The 18,806-nt window shown below is 37.9% G+C and overlaps 2 protein-coding genes across 3 annotated transcripts; one reads left to right on the forward strand and one right to left on the reverse strand.

Moving 5' to 3' along the window:
• The first annotated feature begins 339 nt into the window (after positions 1–339).
• Positions 340–9,490, forward strand: LOC149015197 (uncharacterized). 2 transcript variants are annotated; one of them, XM_089154603.1, is made up of 8 exons: positions 340–434; positions 521–887; positions 1,840–1,881; positions 4,200–4,319; positions 4,853–5,088; positions 7,322–7,358; positions 8,892–8,949; positions 9,069–9,490. In XM_089154603.1, the coding sequence occupies exons 2-8, from the start codon at positions 732–734 to the stop codon at positions 9,146–9,148; spliced, it is 729 nt and encodes a 242-aa protein (XP_089010729.1). In that variant the 5' UTR covers positions 340–434; positions 521–731; the 3' UTR covers positions 9,149–9,490. The 2 variants fall into 2 exon arrangements, with proteins under 2 accessions (XP_089010729.1, XP_089010730.1); XM_089154604.1 differs by lacking the exon at positions 340–434 and having other exon boundaries at positions 445–887.
• Positions 9,491–11,314: 1,824 nt separating this feature from the next.
• LOC149015198 (squalene monooxygenase SE1-like) lies at positions 11,315–18,491 on the reverse strand. Its single transcript, XM_089154602.1, has 8 exons — positions 18,249–18,491; positions 16,183–16,294; positions 15,928–16,102; positions 14,940–15,108; positions 14,526–14,744; positions 14,083–14,358; positions 12,674–12,952; positions 11,315–11,709 (listed from the first exon to the last, which is right to left on the reverse strand). Exons 1-8 carry the CDS (start codon positions 18,474–18,476, stop codon positions 11,602–11,604), a joined length of 1,566 nt encoding a protein of 521 aa, XP_089010728.1. The 5' UTR covers positions 18,477–18,491; the 3' UTR covers positions 11,315–11,601.
• Between the last annotated feature and the right edge of the window lie 315 nt (positions 18,492–18,806).

Here is an 18,806-nt window from a genome sequence, read left to right on the forward strand (position 1 = left end):
AAGAGGAGATACAGTCACACTGTCACAGGAAGTTCAGGAACATGATTAGGAAAGCTTCTGTGCACGATAAGATAAGGTTCAACTTCAGTGCTGCACATTTAATGCATAACACTATACTGTGAATCGGGATTAGCTCACTCGACAGGTTCCCGACCACACAAAATAGTGGGGTCCACGGTGAAAAATACTTTTTGAAAAAAATATTAAAAAAATATAAAATTTCATCCGTGGACCTCACTGTTTTGTGTGATCGAGACCCTCTCTGACGGGAGTTGATCCCAATTCCTATACTACTATCGGTCGAGATACCAAGACCAGCCGCACATTTAATGCGTGGCATTCAAGTCTCGGTCCACGATAAGAGGTCGTCGCTCGTCAGTGTCCATGATGCTTGTAAACGTAAAAGTTAAAACTTGGAAGTCCTGTTAATTCTGGTGAGACGTATTATCTTCTTGACTCTTTTATGATCAGTTAATATTCCTCTTTTAAATAATTTTTGGATTTTCATTTTCCTTGGTAGCGAGTTGCAATTTGCAACTTCACTTCTGCGCGAACTCCCAAATTCTTCTGCTCTCGGTTTTCGAAGTTCTTCCTGTTTTCTGTTCGGTGGGAAGGTCAGCAAGAGAGGAGGACATGCTTGCAAGCATGGTTTGCAGATTCTGTATTCCAAAATATAGGAGTTCATTGTAGAAGTGGTTCAAAGGGTGGAGGGTGTGGTCAATTACTGCACAATGATTTCAGAGGACGACAAGAGAAAAGAGGAGAATACCAAGACCAGCCGTTCATGGCCGCAAAACCGACCATACGTAGAAAGGGAAGGGGATGTATTGAAATTGTGGGGAATTTTCTTGTTTGGCTTCATTGGCGCCGCCGTCACCACATTCGCTGTAAGCTCTCCCCGTCTTTGTTCTCTTGTTATTTCTTTTATCTGACGCAGAATTTCGGAATTTGGGTTCTATTAAGCATTGCTAATTAACAGGGGGTGTTCCATCATTCGTGATTTCTAATGGTTATTATTAATTGATCAATTCCTAAACTGAAATTCTGAAACTTAAAAATGAAATTGACAGTATGATTGTGGCGAGAGTTCCTAGGTCACCCAGTGGGTCTTTCTCCTTTTATATCATATACTATCGAAAGGCTTCCTCTTTCTCTTCTGACTAATCGGTCTAAGATATTGGTCTTTCATTTAGTTGGGGCGGCGAATTTGGCGGGGAAATCATAGAGGAAGCATTTATCACAGTTACAATTCTTAAATTGTGTATTGGTTTCTCTTTTTGCAGTTTTTTCTGTTCTGGGTTTGTAATAAGAGGGCATTAAACTTGTTCTAAGCGTATTTACTTAAGTACAGTCTTCCACCAATTTCCCTGCTGCGGCTGTTGGCTCCTGTCTACAGTAGCCTTGGAAAATTTTGACCTTGTAGGCATATGGGTTGCTTTTTTTCTTCCCCTCATGGCATGTATGCTAGTCAGTTGCGTGTATTGCTGTTTAATTTTATCTAGACCATATTTCTTGAAATTCAGTTGTGCTTCTGGCAGCAATCAAGTCATGTACTGCCTTCTGACTGGTGAATCCTAGAATTCAGGTCAATGTCATTCTGATGGGCATGTCCCATTCCCCCCACCCCCACCCCTTTTTGTCTGCTGAGGACATTATAAACAGTGCAAAAATGAATTTTCGAGATAAATTCTAGCTTTGGAGTTTTGCATTTGTGAGAAATTACACCTATTGTCAACAGTTTCACATTCTTTTATTAAACGAACAGAGCAATCATAGTATTCTCCATATTTGTGCCAACTATTGGAAGAACCATTTCTGATGGGTTTAATGGCTTGGAAGGTTGGACAACTGCGGAGGACGTCTGAGTGGTTCTACACTGAGGTATGCATACTGTGTTGCTCTATTTGATGCTTGTTGGTTTCTTTTCATTCATAACCATCTTCGATACAGTTTGGTGCATATATTTGACCCTACTTGGATTGTAGAGGCTGCTGCAGTGTTAGTTGAAAAGTGTTAGATGGGTGGTATTCAACTGCGGTGGCCCACTTAAAATATGACTCAGGTTTAATTTGCCTGTTGGAATGTCTTTCCATTGAAGGCTATAATCTATTAATTCTACTAGTAAATGAGTGAGCTAGAATAAGGGCTTTACCAGATTTTTTTATTTTTTGTTTATATATGACCATATATGGATGTATTTTCCATTTGTCAGTATTTTTCATTCTTATGTACCGTATTTGTTATGTAGTTCTGTACCTCTGCTGCTGAGCAGGTCTCAACATTGGATGACTAATCTGAATATGATTTATGGTTGCTTTACTGCTGATCTCACTGTTTATTATATGGCATTGGTGTTGTCACTCTCCTTTGTTACCTTCTTGCCAACTAGTGACCTATATCCAGGGTTTATTTGCTTTCCCTCATGAGGTGGGAAAAGAAAAGCTAGAGATGTGATTGTTTGGTTGCTTTGGTGGAAGAAAGTATAAAGGGAATGTGATTTTTTAGCTGCTTTAGTGGAAGAAAAGCTAGGGAAAAAAATTACACTTTTAGAAAGGTTATTCCTAACTTCTTTTTTTTTTTTTTTTTTTTTAATTATGTAGGAAAACATAAGGAATAGAAGATTGAAGAAGTTGATAATACCTAATTTTGCTTCGTGAAATAATAAATTAAATCCTTATAACAGCCACACACAAAAAGAAGGGGGGAAAAGGAAAGAAATGTGAAAAAAATGAAGAAACTTAAGCAGTGTTGGGTGATCCCTTGGGATTAGTTTCAGAATTGCTGGTTTCTAGTAGGCTCTATAACTGTACCTTCTATCTCTCATATATTACAATGGATGCAAGCACAGACTAAAGGGGATATAATTGTCACTTGTAGGATCTAGTTGTGAATCTGTTGATGTGAAAAGGATAAACAGGACAAGATCAACTACTACAAGAACTAACAAACAGTGGCAACTTATCTAAAACTGCAACAATGGTTGAGGAAGAGAGGGCAATGAGGAAGAAGCTTCTTGCTTGACTTTAGTTGATTTTACGCTGAATTGAGTGTCACATTTTGCTCCAAGGAGCTCAGTAGAGGTCTTTCTGCTTCTATCCTGCACTTGACACTTGAGACTACATTTACTGCAACGCCATAACAAACCAGGAGTTGCATCTTATTATTTTGATAGTAGCAGGACAGAATTGGTATAGCCTTGTCCATAATATTCGCCTGATAAACCTGCCATAACTGTATCTAATCCTTGAGAATCTCAGATATTTAAGCAATTTCTCTGGGGTGAAAAGTGGGGACACCTTTTGGCAGAATGGGTAGCCCAAAGATTCCCAGTTCAAGATAATTTCATCTGGGGCATCTTTGATGTCCACTCTGATGTCTAATAATTAGTTAACATAATACCTCACTGAAATTAAATGGTTGCAATTCGTCATATGAATTTAATTTATGAAAGAATAAAATTTATTTTTGCTCACTTTGGCCCTTGGAATTTTATTGTTTTCCTTGTCTAGGACTTGATTTTTCTTTATTTATCTTTCTTACTTTTATGAACAATGAAATTAGTCATTTAGATATTGAAAATTTACTTATAGAAGAGACTTAGTAAGAAAGAACATAAATAATTAAGTGTGAAAACTACTGATCTTGTTTGAAACTGTTACTGAAATTTTAGAGCCAGCATCAATGGGATAGACTTACTTTTCATCCACAAGCTAACTATAAGTTAGTTGAAACACTTTCAGTGTTGGTACTTGGACACTAAATGCTAAAAGTACTTCTTGTTATATGGTTAAAGTAGTTGTGAACTTGCATCATTTCCGACACTTGAAAATAAGTCTATGAGGTCCAAAAAAATTCGTAGTATTCTCTGTCTCAATAATTACAACGACACAAGCATGAACTCTTCCTTGTCCATTTGTGTTTTAGAATTTAGGAACATATTTCTGGTTCATTTTTGTCTTCGCATATTCATCAGAAATAGTACAACAAGTGTCTTGTCTCTCTAATTGGTGATTCTTCAAATCCACAATTCTCATTACGGAATTCTTTTGTTACACTGCGTTGAAATGCAACTGCTATAGTGCTATCTATTTTTCATAAAGCACTGACAATTTATGGAGGCTAATACCTGAAAAGACAGTGCCTGTATCTTCACTCTGAAGTTATTGATAATTTTTTTTTTTTTTTGTGGATCAATAAAGTTTTCCAGGTCTTCAAAGGGTACAACTGGTGGTTCATTTCATTCAGGATTCAAAGAGGAAGCATGGAGACAATATAAACGTAGATTACGAGATCACTATGAAGAAGAAATGGAGAGAGTGGTGAGACCGAGGTTCAATCCTTTTCTTTTTGCTTTGTATGTTTTCTTTAGTGATAAAGACTTCACTGAATCTTTGTATGTTCCTATTGACTTATTTAAATGTGAGTTGTTGTTTGTATGGATATAGTTAATAGGAATTCTGTTGTACTTTAATATTCTTATCTAGATCCTTGTCAAAACCACAAAAGAATCATGCTTAGCAGCGTGCATGCTACATCTTCTTTCTTATTTAAGCACAAAATAACATTACCTTATTATTAACACCTTGACTGCTTCACCTATTCTTTTAAGTAGGAGTATTTCCTAACACCCTTTCTGAAGCAGTGTGCATACTATATCTAACTAGATTCCGGATATTATGCAAAAGACTTTCTTGGTCTGTCTTGGCTTCTATCTCTCTCTTTTGTATCTCTTTGTTATTACAGACCCCAACTTGTGCTAAGTGGCAACAGAAGTCGTCTGGATTTCTTTTTTCATGATTTTATATTTGAACTTGACTTCATTGGTTGATTGATTGAATTTTGCATTATGTAGGAAAGGATAAGGCGTATGCAAAGAGCATTTAACAGGGAGCGAAATAGATATAAGAGGAGCTATGAGCGCTGGAGTCAATATGGCCCCGAAGCATATCATCAAAATTTTCAGGGAGATGATTGGTATTGGACAACTGAGAGATCCTACAATGAGCAAAGGGCTAATTCCAGCGCTTACCCCCATGGGAGTGGAAATTATTCATTATCACATCATTACTCGGTTTTGGGCCTTGACAGGTAATAGTTAATAATCACTGTTTGAGCATCAAGTTTCCAGACTAGCCATTTTGAATCAGTATCTGTGGTTGAGATGTACCAAGACATGCAGAAGACAATTGAACTTCTTACTGAAAATTAAAATTAGCTTTTTGGCTTGAAAGTAAGAGTAAAAAGCTAGTGGAGTATTTAGAGTGTGTTGCGGAAGAACTCCTCTTGGGACTTAGAAGAGGCAATGCCTTCGGTGCTACCATTAATTTTGACCTGGTCTTGTTCGCTGGCTCTATAGTTTTTGCATCCTGTTCATTGACCATGCTAAGGGTTAATTGTCTGACTTTTCATTGCCATTAGGATAAAGATCTGCATAATGGAAATCTCAAAGCATGATCTGGCCTCAATTATGCTGTGGAATCCTTCTGGTCCTCCATTGTTGATTTCCTATGATACTTTGTCCTCCTAAAAACAGGTTGCATCCATAAAGCGATCAAATATGGAGTGGGTCTATGCATTTGTGATATCCAGCTCAATTGCTTGAACGGATATCCTGTTAAATGTCTGACTTTTTCTATCCATTTCTGCTTATCTGAATCTGTTTCTTGTCCAAATATCTGATCCAGTGATCAGATATTTAAGTAGTTATTTTGGTTAAAGTACTCGCTAACCTATTGTTAGGTGTACAATTATTATGAATAAAAAACAGTAAAAAGGTTTATTATTCCACATTAAATTGACAATAGCACCTCTACTCTTGTATCCCAATTCCTCCTTTTGAACCTACCTTTGATTAGAGATCTTGTTTGGCTACTGTTAGGAGTAGCTGAATTTAATATTACATTAAGTTGTATCAGATGATGCTTTGCCAAAACTGCCAGCACCACCTGGCTCTATTTTGTATCAGAGCATGGCAGACGATGCTTCACTGAGGCTGACAGCACCCCCTGGCACTATACCTGCAATGATTGAGATGTTTCTGTGGTTCTCTGCTGAACAATAGTTACATAAAAACAATGGCCAAACAGGAGGCTATCAGTGTTAGGTTACAATACATTGAAGGTCACCAGATAATCTGCACTGGACAATTATCTATCGCCTGAAGTTGAAGACAGATGTGAGGTACAGTCTCTACTTAAATCACTCCAACCAAAGGCATGGAGAAGGTAGAAACATCCTAGAGCTCCTTTGGTTCAACCTGCATTCAAAGAGCATGTGAGACCTTTTTTTCTTTTTCTTTTGGTGCTTTGACAACACACCAAGAATCATGGTTTGAGTTGAGGAAATATGATGGCAGACATGGTCCACATGTATTTTATGATTGTTTGGTGGCATCAACGATTATTTTGACTGGTATGCCTTGACTGAGTTCAGGAAGATGAAAATGGCTGGCAATAAGCTAGTGGGACTGGCTTGTGAATGGTGGAGAACTACCAAAAGGAGTCCTCGAGAACAAGGTGGAGCCCACATTAACTTGGCAGAAATGAAAGATGATCTATATGGAAAATGTTTACCATGCACATGCAAGCTCAATGGCAAGGTCAATTAAATTGACTTTGACAGCATTACCTCCAGAAGGCCTTCAAAGCTAGTTGCAAAACATAGTTGAAAAAAGAATCATAATACTAATAAGAAATCTTAAACAGCTAACTGATAAGCCTGTCTGCCTGCCTTCAACCCATATTTTAGGCCCCATTAAGTGGTCCATTACAATGGGAACACATGAAATCAAAATCTCAACCCATACATAACCCCACCCAAGGCTTATTTCTAATAAAATAAGCCCTCTAGGTACTTTTCTGCATCACTTGGAGAGATGGAGATTGAAATCCTGTATTTTAAGTATTGTAGCATTGGTTCCTTAAATTTTCAATCCTTGAGATGAACTCTCTTGTTTTTGTTTTTTTGAGCAAACCTTGAAATAAACCCTAGTTTTGAGAAAGGAAAAAAAGGCTTTTAGTGGATGTATTTGTGTATACTAAATTGAAGTTGGTTTGATATATCCAGTACTTTTGCTGCTGTATGTAGTTGCTCTTTTAAAATGCCTATTGATTTGCTCCTATCTTGGATACAAGTCTCATCCGTACATTTTTTGTTCAGTTCAATATTTATTATCTAATGCATCTGAAAGGATATGTAGTTATCAAATGTTATTTTCTATTGTATGTGTTTACCTTTTTCGTCAAAAATATTTTTCTCTTAAATTATTTGAAGATTGTCTTCTTTCTTCCTCATCCCTTCTTTGAATTTGTCGTCATAATAGGTGGAGAACGAAACCATACACAGACCAAGAGATTAAGGTAATATAAGTACATTTTATGTTTAGAATTTGTTCTTGCTGTTGTGTGTTTTGTGTTGTGTAATTACCTTCCAATTTAGGTCATAAGGCATCATAATCTTGATTTGTTGCATCAAGTTTAGCAATTTATTTTTTGCTTCTGCATTTCCCCTTTCTCTGTTTGCTAAAGTTGCCAAATACAGATGTATAATATTAGATAAAGCCAAAGAATATAATAGAACGATTTGGAAGTAAGGGTTGGATAGGATATGGCTATTTACCCCATGATCTTGGCTTTTGCAAGCTAATGTTTTCCTGGATATTTCTTTACTATTTTAAGTTTGGGGTATTCATTGAGTCTGGTTCCATCACTGACCAAAAGTCCTGCATACCAAAGCACAACAGACTTTCAGGGAGATCTACTGTCGAATATTCACATTCATAACTTCTAGCTGTATATTTCCAGTTATAAGAAGAGACATTTGTTGAACCTCCAATAAAGTAAAAGCGTGTGAATACCAAAATACCTGAAGATTTCATCAAGAAAACTCTGATGTAGAAAGACAGCCTTCAGCTGACCCTAACCTAACTGGGTTTGCAGACCAACATGAATCAGGTTCAGTTGGAGTCAATGGGTCAAGTAGGATTTTAGAAAATATATTATTTGGGGAAATAATGTCTTTGTTTATTTTATTTACTTTAGAATTGGAGTCTTAGGGTATTTAGTTTCTAATTACTTTAGTTTCCTAGTTTGACTTGTTCACTTACTTAGGGAGTTAAGTCTTAAATTAGAAGTTCTATAATTTTCTATATATATGATGTAATCCCCTTCTGTAAATACAGATTGGCTGGTGGCTGAGTATGAGCACTCTCTTCCCTCTTCCTCCTGCTCTTGTGTGATTTCTCTCTTCCTCCTCTTCCTATTCTTCTGATTCCCCACCTCCCTGTGAAAGCCCACCATGACAGACCATTCCCTGGCCTGCATTAAACTTGTAGCAATTCACAATGTTGATGTGATTAGATCCACCTACTTTGTTTCTTGTCATTTGATTTTGCCACCCTGCTTTTACCTAAGGTATGTTTTGCTTGGTAAATTGGTTGGACAACTGCTTCATTACAAGTCATAGAATGGCAAGTGGCAACCCAATAGAGCATCTCTGGTGCCATCATATTTAAAAGAAGAAAGCACTTATTGATGCCTATAACACTTGAGAGGGACACAGTATTCCTGTGACAGGAACCAGTGATGCTTTTTTCTGTAGAGTGATGGGGATACATCACTAGAGTGGATCTAGTATATGGGATTGTAATGTTGATGAGAGCTTAAGGCCTAAAAGTACCGCAACTCATAAATCCAAATAACTCAAAAAGTTTTTTTTCTTCGAGGATGGGGAAGGGGGAGTGTTGGGTGTAGTCCAGACGCTGAGCTGTGCTACAAGAGTCAACTGATGTAATACTTTCATGAACAGCCTATTTAAATGTTATTTTTGCTTCATTCAGTTAGTCCTGGCCAAAACTTTTTCATCATCATCATCCTGATAATTTGATTTTGCAGAGCGCTTTCAGAGAGAAGGCAATGCAGTACCATCCAGATCAAAACCTGGATAATAAAGGTTAGCATTATTTGCCATTAGTACAAATTATGTGTTGTGGTATAGGGTGGTTTCTGTTGCTGCTGCAGTAGTTTCTATTTTGTATTGATTGGTGAGTGCTTGTGATGTACCATTGCCAGAGGCTGCTGAAGCAAAGTTCAAGGAGGTGCTTATGTCTTATGAAACCATCAAATCAGAAAGAAAGAATGAGAGGCTCTGACAGGCAAGGGGTAGTAGAGATTCCATGTTTTCATAAGAAGAGATTCCTCTATTTTCCAAATCAGACTTTGCATATTTCTTGGTGATTTGGAACCTGAGGGGTGAATGTGGTTAAAACATGTATAGAGGGGCTTTTTTATTCTTCCTGTTATACCCATACGCCAGCCAATTGCTTATACACTTTGTAATTTCCAATAACATATGTCTACTACTACTACTATTGAAAAAGGTTTACCTTGCCAAGATAAGATGCAAGCATTCTATCATCTTTATGTGTTTTCAATTATGTTAACCTTCATGCCAAAAGCTCAATGATGCCAACTACAGCTCTCTTCTTTGCTTTAGCTTCAGGTCCCTTCAATCAACTCATCTTTTCTTTTTTCCTTTTTCTTCTTACATCTTTGGGGTGAGGATTTTCTTTCCTCATCTCTTCCCCAAAAATCCTGATCATGGGCCTGTACCCTGGGTAGCAAATGTCTATACCTAGTTAGTTTTGAGGCCAAGGCAAAGTTTATACCAGTGGTTTACGCATCAACTTCAGCATGCGTTTTGACAGCATAAAGTTACTAACTTTGGAATGCTGGAATGAAACTCTCATCTAAAAGGCATGCATGATGCTCTTTCTGAAACTGTACCAACACTCTGATGATCCGCTGGATAGACTCTGGGAGATGGTAGCAGATTTCTGCTCTCCCCATATTTGAATCAAATTTTGGAAGTGTGAGTCTTCCCATTTTCCTTAAAACGGAACTCCTGTAGTATCACAAATCACATTAAGTTATTGTGAGATGCTCCTGTATCTTTTTCCATGCTCTTGTGAATTCTGTTTGATGCTGTACTGAAATTCCGTGAAGGGAGGTCGGCTTCCAACAAGAGTGTATTTGGCACATCAGAGTAGATACAGTAGCAGCAAGTCCCCATTTCTCTTGGCTGAGGTTGCAACTAGCCATGAGACGCCAGATTACTTAACTTAGAGTGGAAAACTGAATTGCTTTTTTAGCTGATTTCAAATTTTGGTTCTGCCAGAATATTGATCATGAGTAGGTTGAAAGTTGAAACCCTGGAAAGATGCAGAGGGAATCAGTATATTTGGAAAGACAAACTAGAGATAGGCTAATATTAGATTGAGTTGCCGAAGATAACGACTTGTTTCCGTTTAATTTGTCATGAAACGATCTCCAAATTAACTTCTGAGAATTGAAATATTTGAACAAAATCATTGAAACCTAGGGTCCGGGTCGGATTAAAATCGTCTGCAGTGCTCGAACTAGCGGCCATTCAGTGGCTGCTACCCGATGAGCACCACGTGGAGACAAATATATTTTAACCGTTGATCTTGAGTAAACCGGTTCATCGGACTAACCCTCAACCACAACTGAAAAACCTCATCTACACCCTCCTCTTCTTTTCGTCGTCGGCCTTTGCTCAGAGATGTAAGTGCTCTGGATGTGATTTTTATGCTTTGGATGTGATTTTTATGCTTGTATCTGTTTCTCATCATCAAATATTCTGTATTTAAGTGGGGAATTCTAGCTTTAAACTTCATACATAACATACCTCTGCTTCTTGGTCTTCTCTTCTCTCTTCTTCTTAATTCCTGCTTGTGGGAGTTGGATTGGATCGATTCACAAGTATATAAAGGAAGAACAATTATAAATTAGCAGTCAGGTCTTCTATTTGGACTTTTAGAAGTTCTCTATTTACCTTGTACGGGTTACATCTGGAATTCGTGGTTTCATGATTCACTTTTCATTTCAAAAACCAATTTGTGATTGAAGCGGTAAGGCAATCAAAACCCTTACAAGAGTATCTGGACCACAGAGAGCAGAACCAGGTAAGAAGGAAAGGAACGGGTTGATGGGAGAAGCAAAGAGGGTGGCTTGGGTGGGGTAGGAGAGAAGCAACGCCAGCTATGACAGCGAGGAGAAAGAGTATAGACGAGAGGGTTTTTTCAGTCGAATTGAAAATTGGTCGAATAAACCAGTTTACTTTTTCTTGGTTTAAAATTTCAAATGAGTATGAGGTGTGGTCCAACTGTGCTATGTTACAAGGCCTTCTTCCAACACCTGAAGATTCTCACTGGCCTTTTTATCTTTGCACCAAAAGGCACATTTGGTGAAACCCCGACATACCAGAGAAATTTCTTAGAAACAGAGACCATAAAGAATAGAAAATTAAGTACGTCTATTGATTCAACAAATTCCATGGTTGTCCATTTTATTTTACATTCAGTCAACTGGCGAAATGCGGTAAAATAGTGGATAATTGCTACAATTGATCAATGGATGAAATCAATAGTGGGGATGTTTTGTACAGAAAACTTGAGGGGAAGCACAGGCTTTTTCCTTCATTTGGAATGTGGATTAGTAACTGATACAAACTAGGTTTCACCATTCTCGATGAAGAGGCTCATACGTACCACTTTAATTGCTTGACACTGTTTTCTTTTTACATTCACTTCACAAGAGGAGGAGCTCGGTAATATGCAGGAACAGTTGCTGGGAAAAACATCTGCCTTACACCTTCAGCTTTTATGATAGGAAAAATGATACCCGATGCTCCCTGCCACAGAGTCACCCAATGCAACAACAAACTCATCGTTATCCACAGTACACAGAAACACCAATAATATTAAGGATAAAGTAACTGTTCTTCAAGTACATAGAGATATAAAATTATTTGAATAGTGGAAATTGACAACTAATTTTTGGGGGAAAAAAGTGTATGAAAATGCTGGAGTGATTAAAGGGACATTAGGATTTCTTTTTCTGTTTTTTTTGATAGTGTTCTGCTTAGATTTTCTGTCTTACTAAAAGCACAAACCAAAAACAATTCCCAAGCCCCACCCCTTCAGGAGAAAACACAGCTCCTGAATGGTGCATCAATGCATGATGCCACCAATCTTTCTGGTAATCATAATTCCATAACTAATATAATGCAGAAAAAAAAAAAAGGATTTGAGAAACTAGTAGATAATGGTCACTGAATCAAAAGTCAAGTGCGGATTCAAGAACGACAGAAAAATAATTGTTAATCAAAGAAAAGTGTTTTCCAAATGAATCATCCATAGTTAAAAAGGGTAATCATGTATATAAACCATGGGCATCAGCTAAGTCCTCTATACTCATCAAATATATCCTAACACTAGCCTACAATAAATTATGCATCATACGACCAAATATCTTTTTCCATCTCAAAGATGGATGTTATATTTGGCTCCAGAAGTCCTAATGAAAAAACAGGCTTCTTTGGAAGCCACTTTTCACGAGAAAAGATTCCCACACCCATGCAAAAACTAAAGCAGGACTCAGAAGTTTTATTTGGTCGACACAGATGTGAACTCCAAATAGTGTAAAACGTGAAAGCAAGTCTGCAATACTAATAGCTGTGAACTGATAACCGCATTCTTCTAAGATTTCAGTATTAAACACAACAGGGCTGTTTTCTCAAAATTAATGAAGCCACACATGCAACATGAAAGAAGGTATAAATTCACTAGAAGTTGCAACAGAAAGCAGGAACTCACCGAAATCAATCTAGCTCCAATCCACATACGTTTGAGTGAAGGAAATGGAAGTAATAAGCGGCCAACACCATATATTGCAACAGCAAAGAAATGAAGAACCAAGCTCAATGGGCGAGGGTTTAGACCAGAAAGTAGAGCAATCGGTCCTGTCGAGCAAACACCTCCAAGGCTTAAATAATCGAAACATGCTCGACGCATTTCATTCCTTGCTTGATCAGATGAAGCACAAAACACCTGGTAAAGAGCCCCTGCTAATGTATTTATCGTGGATGCCACAGGCTGCAAACAAAACAATGATACATACAGAGTCCATGAGTTTAGAAACAACAAGATGGACATGTCTGAAATGGACGAATTCTTTAAGAGATTAGATCATTTTAAAGGGCAGTAAAGAACAGCATATCAGAATACAATAAAGGAGTATGACATAAAACAACTTATGACAACTGAAGACTATATATTTCTCTCAATCTTCATCAGTCTCTTGAGTGAAAAAGGCCAAGCATGTGGCAGGAAAATGTGACAATTGGTCAGTTACTAAGTAGATTTTTTATTTTCTTTTTTTGAGGTTGGGGTGGGGGGGGGGGGGGGGGGCACTCAACCAATATTTAACAGAATTGTCAATTTGTCCACCAATTCATCTGCAAGTATCAGGCACAACCACACATCCCACCAAGAGCACCACTGACATAGGATCCAAGCAACACCAAATAAATTGCCCTTTTATTGGGAGAAACCTCATGCGGTTTGTCAAGTAATATGTGGCAGGACAAGACTCTCAGACAGTTTTATCAAGGCTTGAAATTAAAAAGGAACATCGGGATTAGACCATTCGAGTAAAGAAACCCTCATACCTACAATACCTACCATTAAGCATGACATCTAACATGATTGTGAATATTCACCCACTCACCTCTAAGTAGCATTAGAAGCCACATCATACATCATCCAAGAATGAATAGTTATTGTCCTAAAATGATGAAATGTTTTTTCTCTTGAACCTATTTTCTACTTGACAATAAATGTTTCATCATCCTAAATACTGGTATTTTATATTTTTTATGGTGCACCCAGTGCATGAGGTTTCAACCTTTGCAGGGTCTGGGGAGGGTCATAACATATGCAACCTTAAAACTCTGCTCCCCAGAAAGGCTGTTTTCCAACTCAAAACACAATGACTTGGTCGCAATAGAGCAGCCTTACCATTGCACCAAGGTCTAGCCTCTTTGCTTTCAAATCTTTATATAAAATATACTAAAACCCTTTTGCAGATATTTCAACCAGAATTTTCTGTCTTCATTGGTTAACTGAACTGATTTGCCAACATTTCAAAACCAAGCAAAAAATTAAGCTTTAGAAGTTTCCAATCGTATGAGACCACTAAGAGCATTTATATCAGTACAGCTCACCTTACGCAAGGTATAAAAAGATTCAAGATACTTGCACAGTAAAGGTGCATTATTCAAATCTTGCAAAGGCTTAAGAAGATTCCTCAGCACAACAATGTCAGCTAATGCCACAGTCATTCCTCCACCAGTTAAAGGATGGCGCATGTTGAATGCATCCCCCATCAATAGAGCCCCAGGTGTTGGAAGAGGTGCAGCTGGCATACTTCTGTTTGGCATCGTCCTGATGCTTCCTTTATCAATCGCAGCTATGAAGGCATCATACAGCTCGGAAGGCACCTGAAACATAATATTATTCAAAGCAGTGGCTATGCAGAAGTACGAAACAAAAAATCTGGTCCGAGTCACAGAAGGGAAACAACAGATGAATAACTACTTACTTCATGCATCATAATATTTAACTACAGAGACAGATCACAGAACAGGAAACTGCAAGCTATAGATACCTGGGGAGCTACCACAGTCTTCAAATAATTCGCCATTTCACCATTAGCAATAGAAGGAACCTTCTGTCCAGGCACATCAACCAAGCAGCGAACCTCCCAACTACTAATGGGATAAAACAAGACGGGAGAAGGATCTCCTAAGATAACATGCCCATGATTTTGATATGGAAGTTGACAGTTCTCTAAGACCAAACCAACAAAATATGATGGCACTTCTACCTGAAAACAGGAAGAGAATGAAAAGTAAGTTTCTCCTGAATGCAAGGGGTTATGCAATAACAAGTCAAAAAATTGACTAATAGAATGAAATATAGACCAAGGATTAATTGCAACAGTTCTACATTTCAAAGTAAATGCCGATCAGCAATTGAGCATAAGAGAAATAAGTTCAAAAGACTGATTCAAAATATTCACCTTAGGTTCACAAAGAGCGCGGCGCAAATTGGAGAAACAACCATCACATACAATTGTTAGAGGTGCATGCGCTTTTAGTTCTTCACCAGTCTTGGTCTTGTATGCCACCCCCTTAACAGTCCCATTCTCTTCAAGTAGGGATGTAACGGTTCCCTGAACCAGTCGTACACTGACCAGAAGATTGGAAATATAATGATCAGACAACCAACACCACAAAGATAGAAAATAAAAATAATGGAAGATAGAACATCTACTGAATTAATGATGAATTGGATACACTGTTCACCAGGTTCATCAATAACTTATATATTCAGTCAAGCTGGTGAAGTGACCAAAGGATCCATTTACATTAAATGCTAATCAAATCAGTAGATCCAAGTACTATAACCCTTCACTAATCAAAGATAGGCACAGTTCAGAAGAACACCGTGGCCGCCACCCCTTGTTTAAAAGCATCGAAAATTGTGTGATCTTATTGTCCTATCCACATGAACCATGATGCAACAGTTCAGTTCTCCCAATTGTGGAAGCAAGCTTTAAATTAACATCAGCCAAGGAATTTGCAAATATTTCAGACTCAAAACATAACTTGGACAACAACTAAATTCAAGTATATTTTATCCTATGTCCAATGACACTATTAAATGAAAGAAGATACAAAACAGCACTTCAAAAACTCAGCAGATTGAGAAACTATTTAGATTCCCATACAGAGGAGAATTTCTACAAAACAGAGAAAGTCAAATGTAAAACACAAAAATAACATATTATTCATATGATTCCTAAGAACTGCAGAGTACATCACTGGCCTTCTTCTCCCATGTAGACCATCTGGTCAAGGGTTAGACTCTGGCCAGGCATTGGGATATATAATTCCCACCCACATTCAATCTAATTTCTTACTGTTGTATATTATAAAATCCTTCAATGAGTCTACAGAAACTGAATAACAGTGAATGCAATTTCAATGATAGGAAAGGACTGATACTTGGGAAGAGAAGCAGCTTTCTCCCGCATCCTTTGTATGAAACGCCCATTGTGAAAGCTCCTCCCTGCAATATCTGAATGGAACTTTTCTAACGGATATGCAAGTCTAGTATTCTTCCCATCATTATAAAGAGCATACCCGAATACTTTCTGTGCATCAATCTTCTCTACACAATCTGCAGCCCAAAATATCCATATTAGTATCCACGACAAATGCCTAACCAAAGGGAATATAGCACGCAAAATTCATGCCTACCTTCGAGGCCAAGCTCAATCAATTTCAGGTACCCCCCTGGTTGTAATAGTTCCCCAACAATTCTGTCGGGCTCTGTCAAATCTCTTTCAATTACATGCACTCGACGCCCATCCTTCAGTAGCACAATGTAGTTGTGTTAGAGGTCATCCAATCAAGAACTACAGTCTTCAATATGTAAAGTAAATGCAAGAAGGAAAGTGTTGGATAAACTATCTGAAATTTATAAGAATTCAAGGGGGGGAAAATACAGAAGCTTCAAAAAGCTCAAGCACAGTAGAGTCTATGCAGAATAATTGACAAAATATAGCTTAATTACTTTGGGTTGATCACTGGCCTAAGCACTTCTTAATGTACATAATCCATCACAAGCCAGAAAACATACAGTAGGGAGGACAGGCATAAATCCTAAACCAACAGCCAGATGGAACTCAAACTAGGATTGAATAGAGTAAATGGAGAAGGGAAGAACAACTCCAAAATTTCAACAACTGATGGTTTGAAAGTCTGACATTGAAAACTCAAGTTTAGAAGAGGAAAAAGGACAGCCATTGTATGACCTGAAACAGTACTTGAAGATAACAAAATACAAGAGCACTCAAAAAGCAATATTAATTGATTAACGAGGAACAAACTAGTTCTGATAAGTGATATAACCTAATACAAGGCCACAATAGGAATTGAAAATTGCTTGGAAACCTGCTGAGCAGTGACAAAGATAGAGAAACTAAAGAGATTTGACCAATAAGTTAGACCACCTAAGGCCTGCAGGAAAGGCTTCAGCACCAATCCCAAACCAAGGATTCACCACCTCTGGTTGCCACTTGCTTCAAAGCAAGGACTGTGACAATTCACCACAGTGCATATACTCACATAAAGCCAGTTTTCCAAAGCATCAAAATCTATGAGCTAGTGTGCCTTTCTGCCGCATCTAAAAGTTGTGATAATCATAACCAAATAGGGAACTCCCTAATATTGTGAGAGATCCTCTTTTAGAAAGCAACAATGGAACTTTTATTAACTCCCTGAAATATGAAATCCTAAACAAATAAGAAAATTTCGAATTTAGAAAATCTCAACAACAGAAAGTCCTGAAAAAGATTTTAAAAAATATAGATTTAAATAACACAGAATAGAAGCTTTAAACAGAGCAACTGGTGAAGGGGGAAAAATTAGAAGCTAGCCATGTTAAAACTCCACAGAATAAAGAAAGATCCTCAACCAAAACCTTCAACTGAGGATTATGTAAATATACACAAACAGAAGAGCTTCAAAATGAGCGGAAATAATGTCATTACATACGTCCTTACATTGACTATACACAACGTGTTCCATGTAAGGAAGCTGTTAATATTTTGGGACTGTGACGCAATCAACAGTAAACCACAAAAAGGAGATTCAGGTAAGTTGGAGACAATTACTACAGAAGCAAAGCTAACTAACACTGATAAGTCACTTTTTGAAAATACAGATCATCTCTTTATCCTCCAAACAATGAAAACATAAATTCTAACTACAAGAAGAAGACACGAGCATCTCAGGTCCCAACGGTACCTATTGCATAATAAAGAATAGAAGGCAACTCAACTAACACTAGAGCACCGCAAAAAGGCATATGTGGCAAGCACAAACTCCAAATTAATTTTCCTACTACTCAGCTATTAAAATTCTGTAATACACTAAACACATCTGGTATGTGCTCCAATTGTCATAAACTCTATGAATGCTCGTGAACATGCAAAGTCGGGATTTCAATAATCTGCAAACATATTTACGAAAGAAACCTGAATGCAGATACATCTACATGCCAATCTCAGTGCCTAGCTCTCTGGATTCTCTCCTGGAAAAGAGAATCAGAATCATCGAGACAGCGGAACAAAAAGAAAAACGACTACAACCACGATTCTCCTCAACGCTAATCCAAAACACTCATAAAATTGAACGATACTACTCATTCATCGCGGTCATAATAAGCTCATTTTCAAGACAATTCGGTAATGATGGAAGCATTCGAAGAAATACATAAGGAATCCTTCATAAACAAAGAGAAACAAGAAGAAGAAGACTACCGTGCCAAGAGTATGAGCGAGAGCGGCACCAGCAACGCCAGCGCCAACGATAATCACGTCAGGATCTTCTCCATTGTCCCACCTGCATTCTCTATTAGATGTGTTCTTAACACGGATCTCAGTCGAAGCTTTGTCCTTCTCCCTCCTCTTCCTCCCTTGGGAGCTGCGGAACAGATAGAGCCCTAGAAGAACAGCGAAGATTGCTCCGTAGATATACTCGACGGTCATTTCCGGAGAGATGAAAGATTCAGAACTTGGGAAATTTGATCTAACAATTTTGCTCTGCCCTTTTCTCTCTCTCTCTCTCTCTCGTTTTTTCTGGACGTTAACCTCCTCAGGCCAGCAGGAAATATGTGGACGCACACACGAACACGGGTATTAAAAAAAAAATGAAAACACAGCTAATGCACGCCACATGGGCATTGCATTTAATTTGGCTTAACCTTCCTCAACACACCTGTATACCAACAACTTGTGATTAAACCCCCGAGGATGGCTCAGTTCAAATCCCTTGGGGGCCAGGGGCGAAGTTCAGCGTATATTAATTATATAAAAAGC

Source organism: Hakea prostrata, chromosome 5 (genome assembly GCF_041222555.1).
Source record: "Hakea prostrata isolate BN-2017 chromosome 5, UWA_Hpros_2, whole genome shotgun sequence".
NCBI classification, from domain to species: domain Eukaryota; kingdom Viridiplantae; phylum Streptophyta; class Magnoliopsida; order Proteales; family Proteaceae; genus Hakea; species Hakea prostrata.

What these genes read in the sequence shown, in the direction of transcription:
- LOC149015197 (XM_089154603.1), top strand. Translation starts at nt 732, where the DNA reads ATGATTTCAGAGGACGACAAGAGAAAAGAGGAGAATACCAAGACCAGC. An exon ending in CCGCCGTCACCACATTCGCT is followed by an intron (nt 888 to 1,839) that starts GTAAGCTCTCCC and finishes ATGGCTTGGAAG; the next exon opens with GTTGGACAACTGCGGAGGAC. An exon ending in TCAAAACCTGGATAATAAAG is followed by an intron (nt 8,950 to 9,068) that starts GTTAGCATTATT and finishes TACCATTGCCAG; the next exon opens with AGGCTGCTGAAGCAAAGTTC.
- LOC149015198 (XM_089154602.1), bottom strand. Translation starts at nt 18,476, where the DNA reads ATGACCGTCGAGTATATCTACGGAGCAATCTTCGCTGTTCTTCTAGGG. An exon ending in AGACTGTGGTAGCTCCCCAG is followed by an intron (nt 14,359 to 14,525) that starts GTATCTATAGCT and finishes ATTATGTTTCAG; the next exon opens with GTGCCTTCCGAGCTGTATGA. An exon ending in CTTTTTATACCTTGCGTAAG is followed by an intron (nt 12,953 to 14,082) that starts GTGAGCTGTACT and finishes TTTTGTTTGCAG; the next exon opens with CCTGTGGCATCCACGATAAA.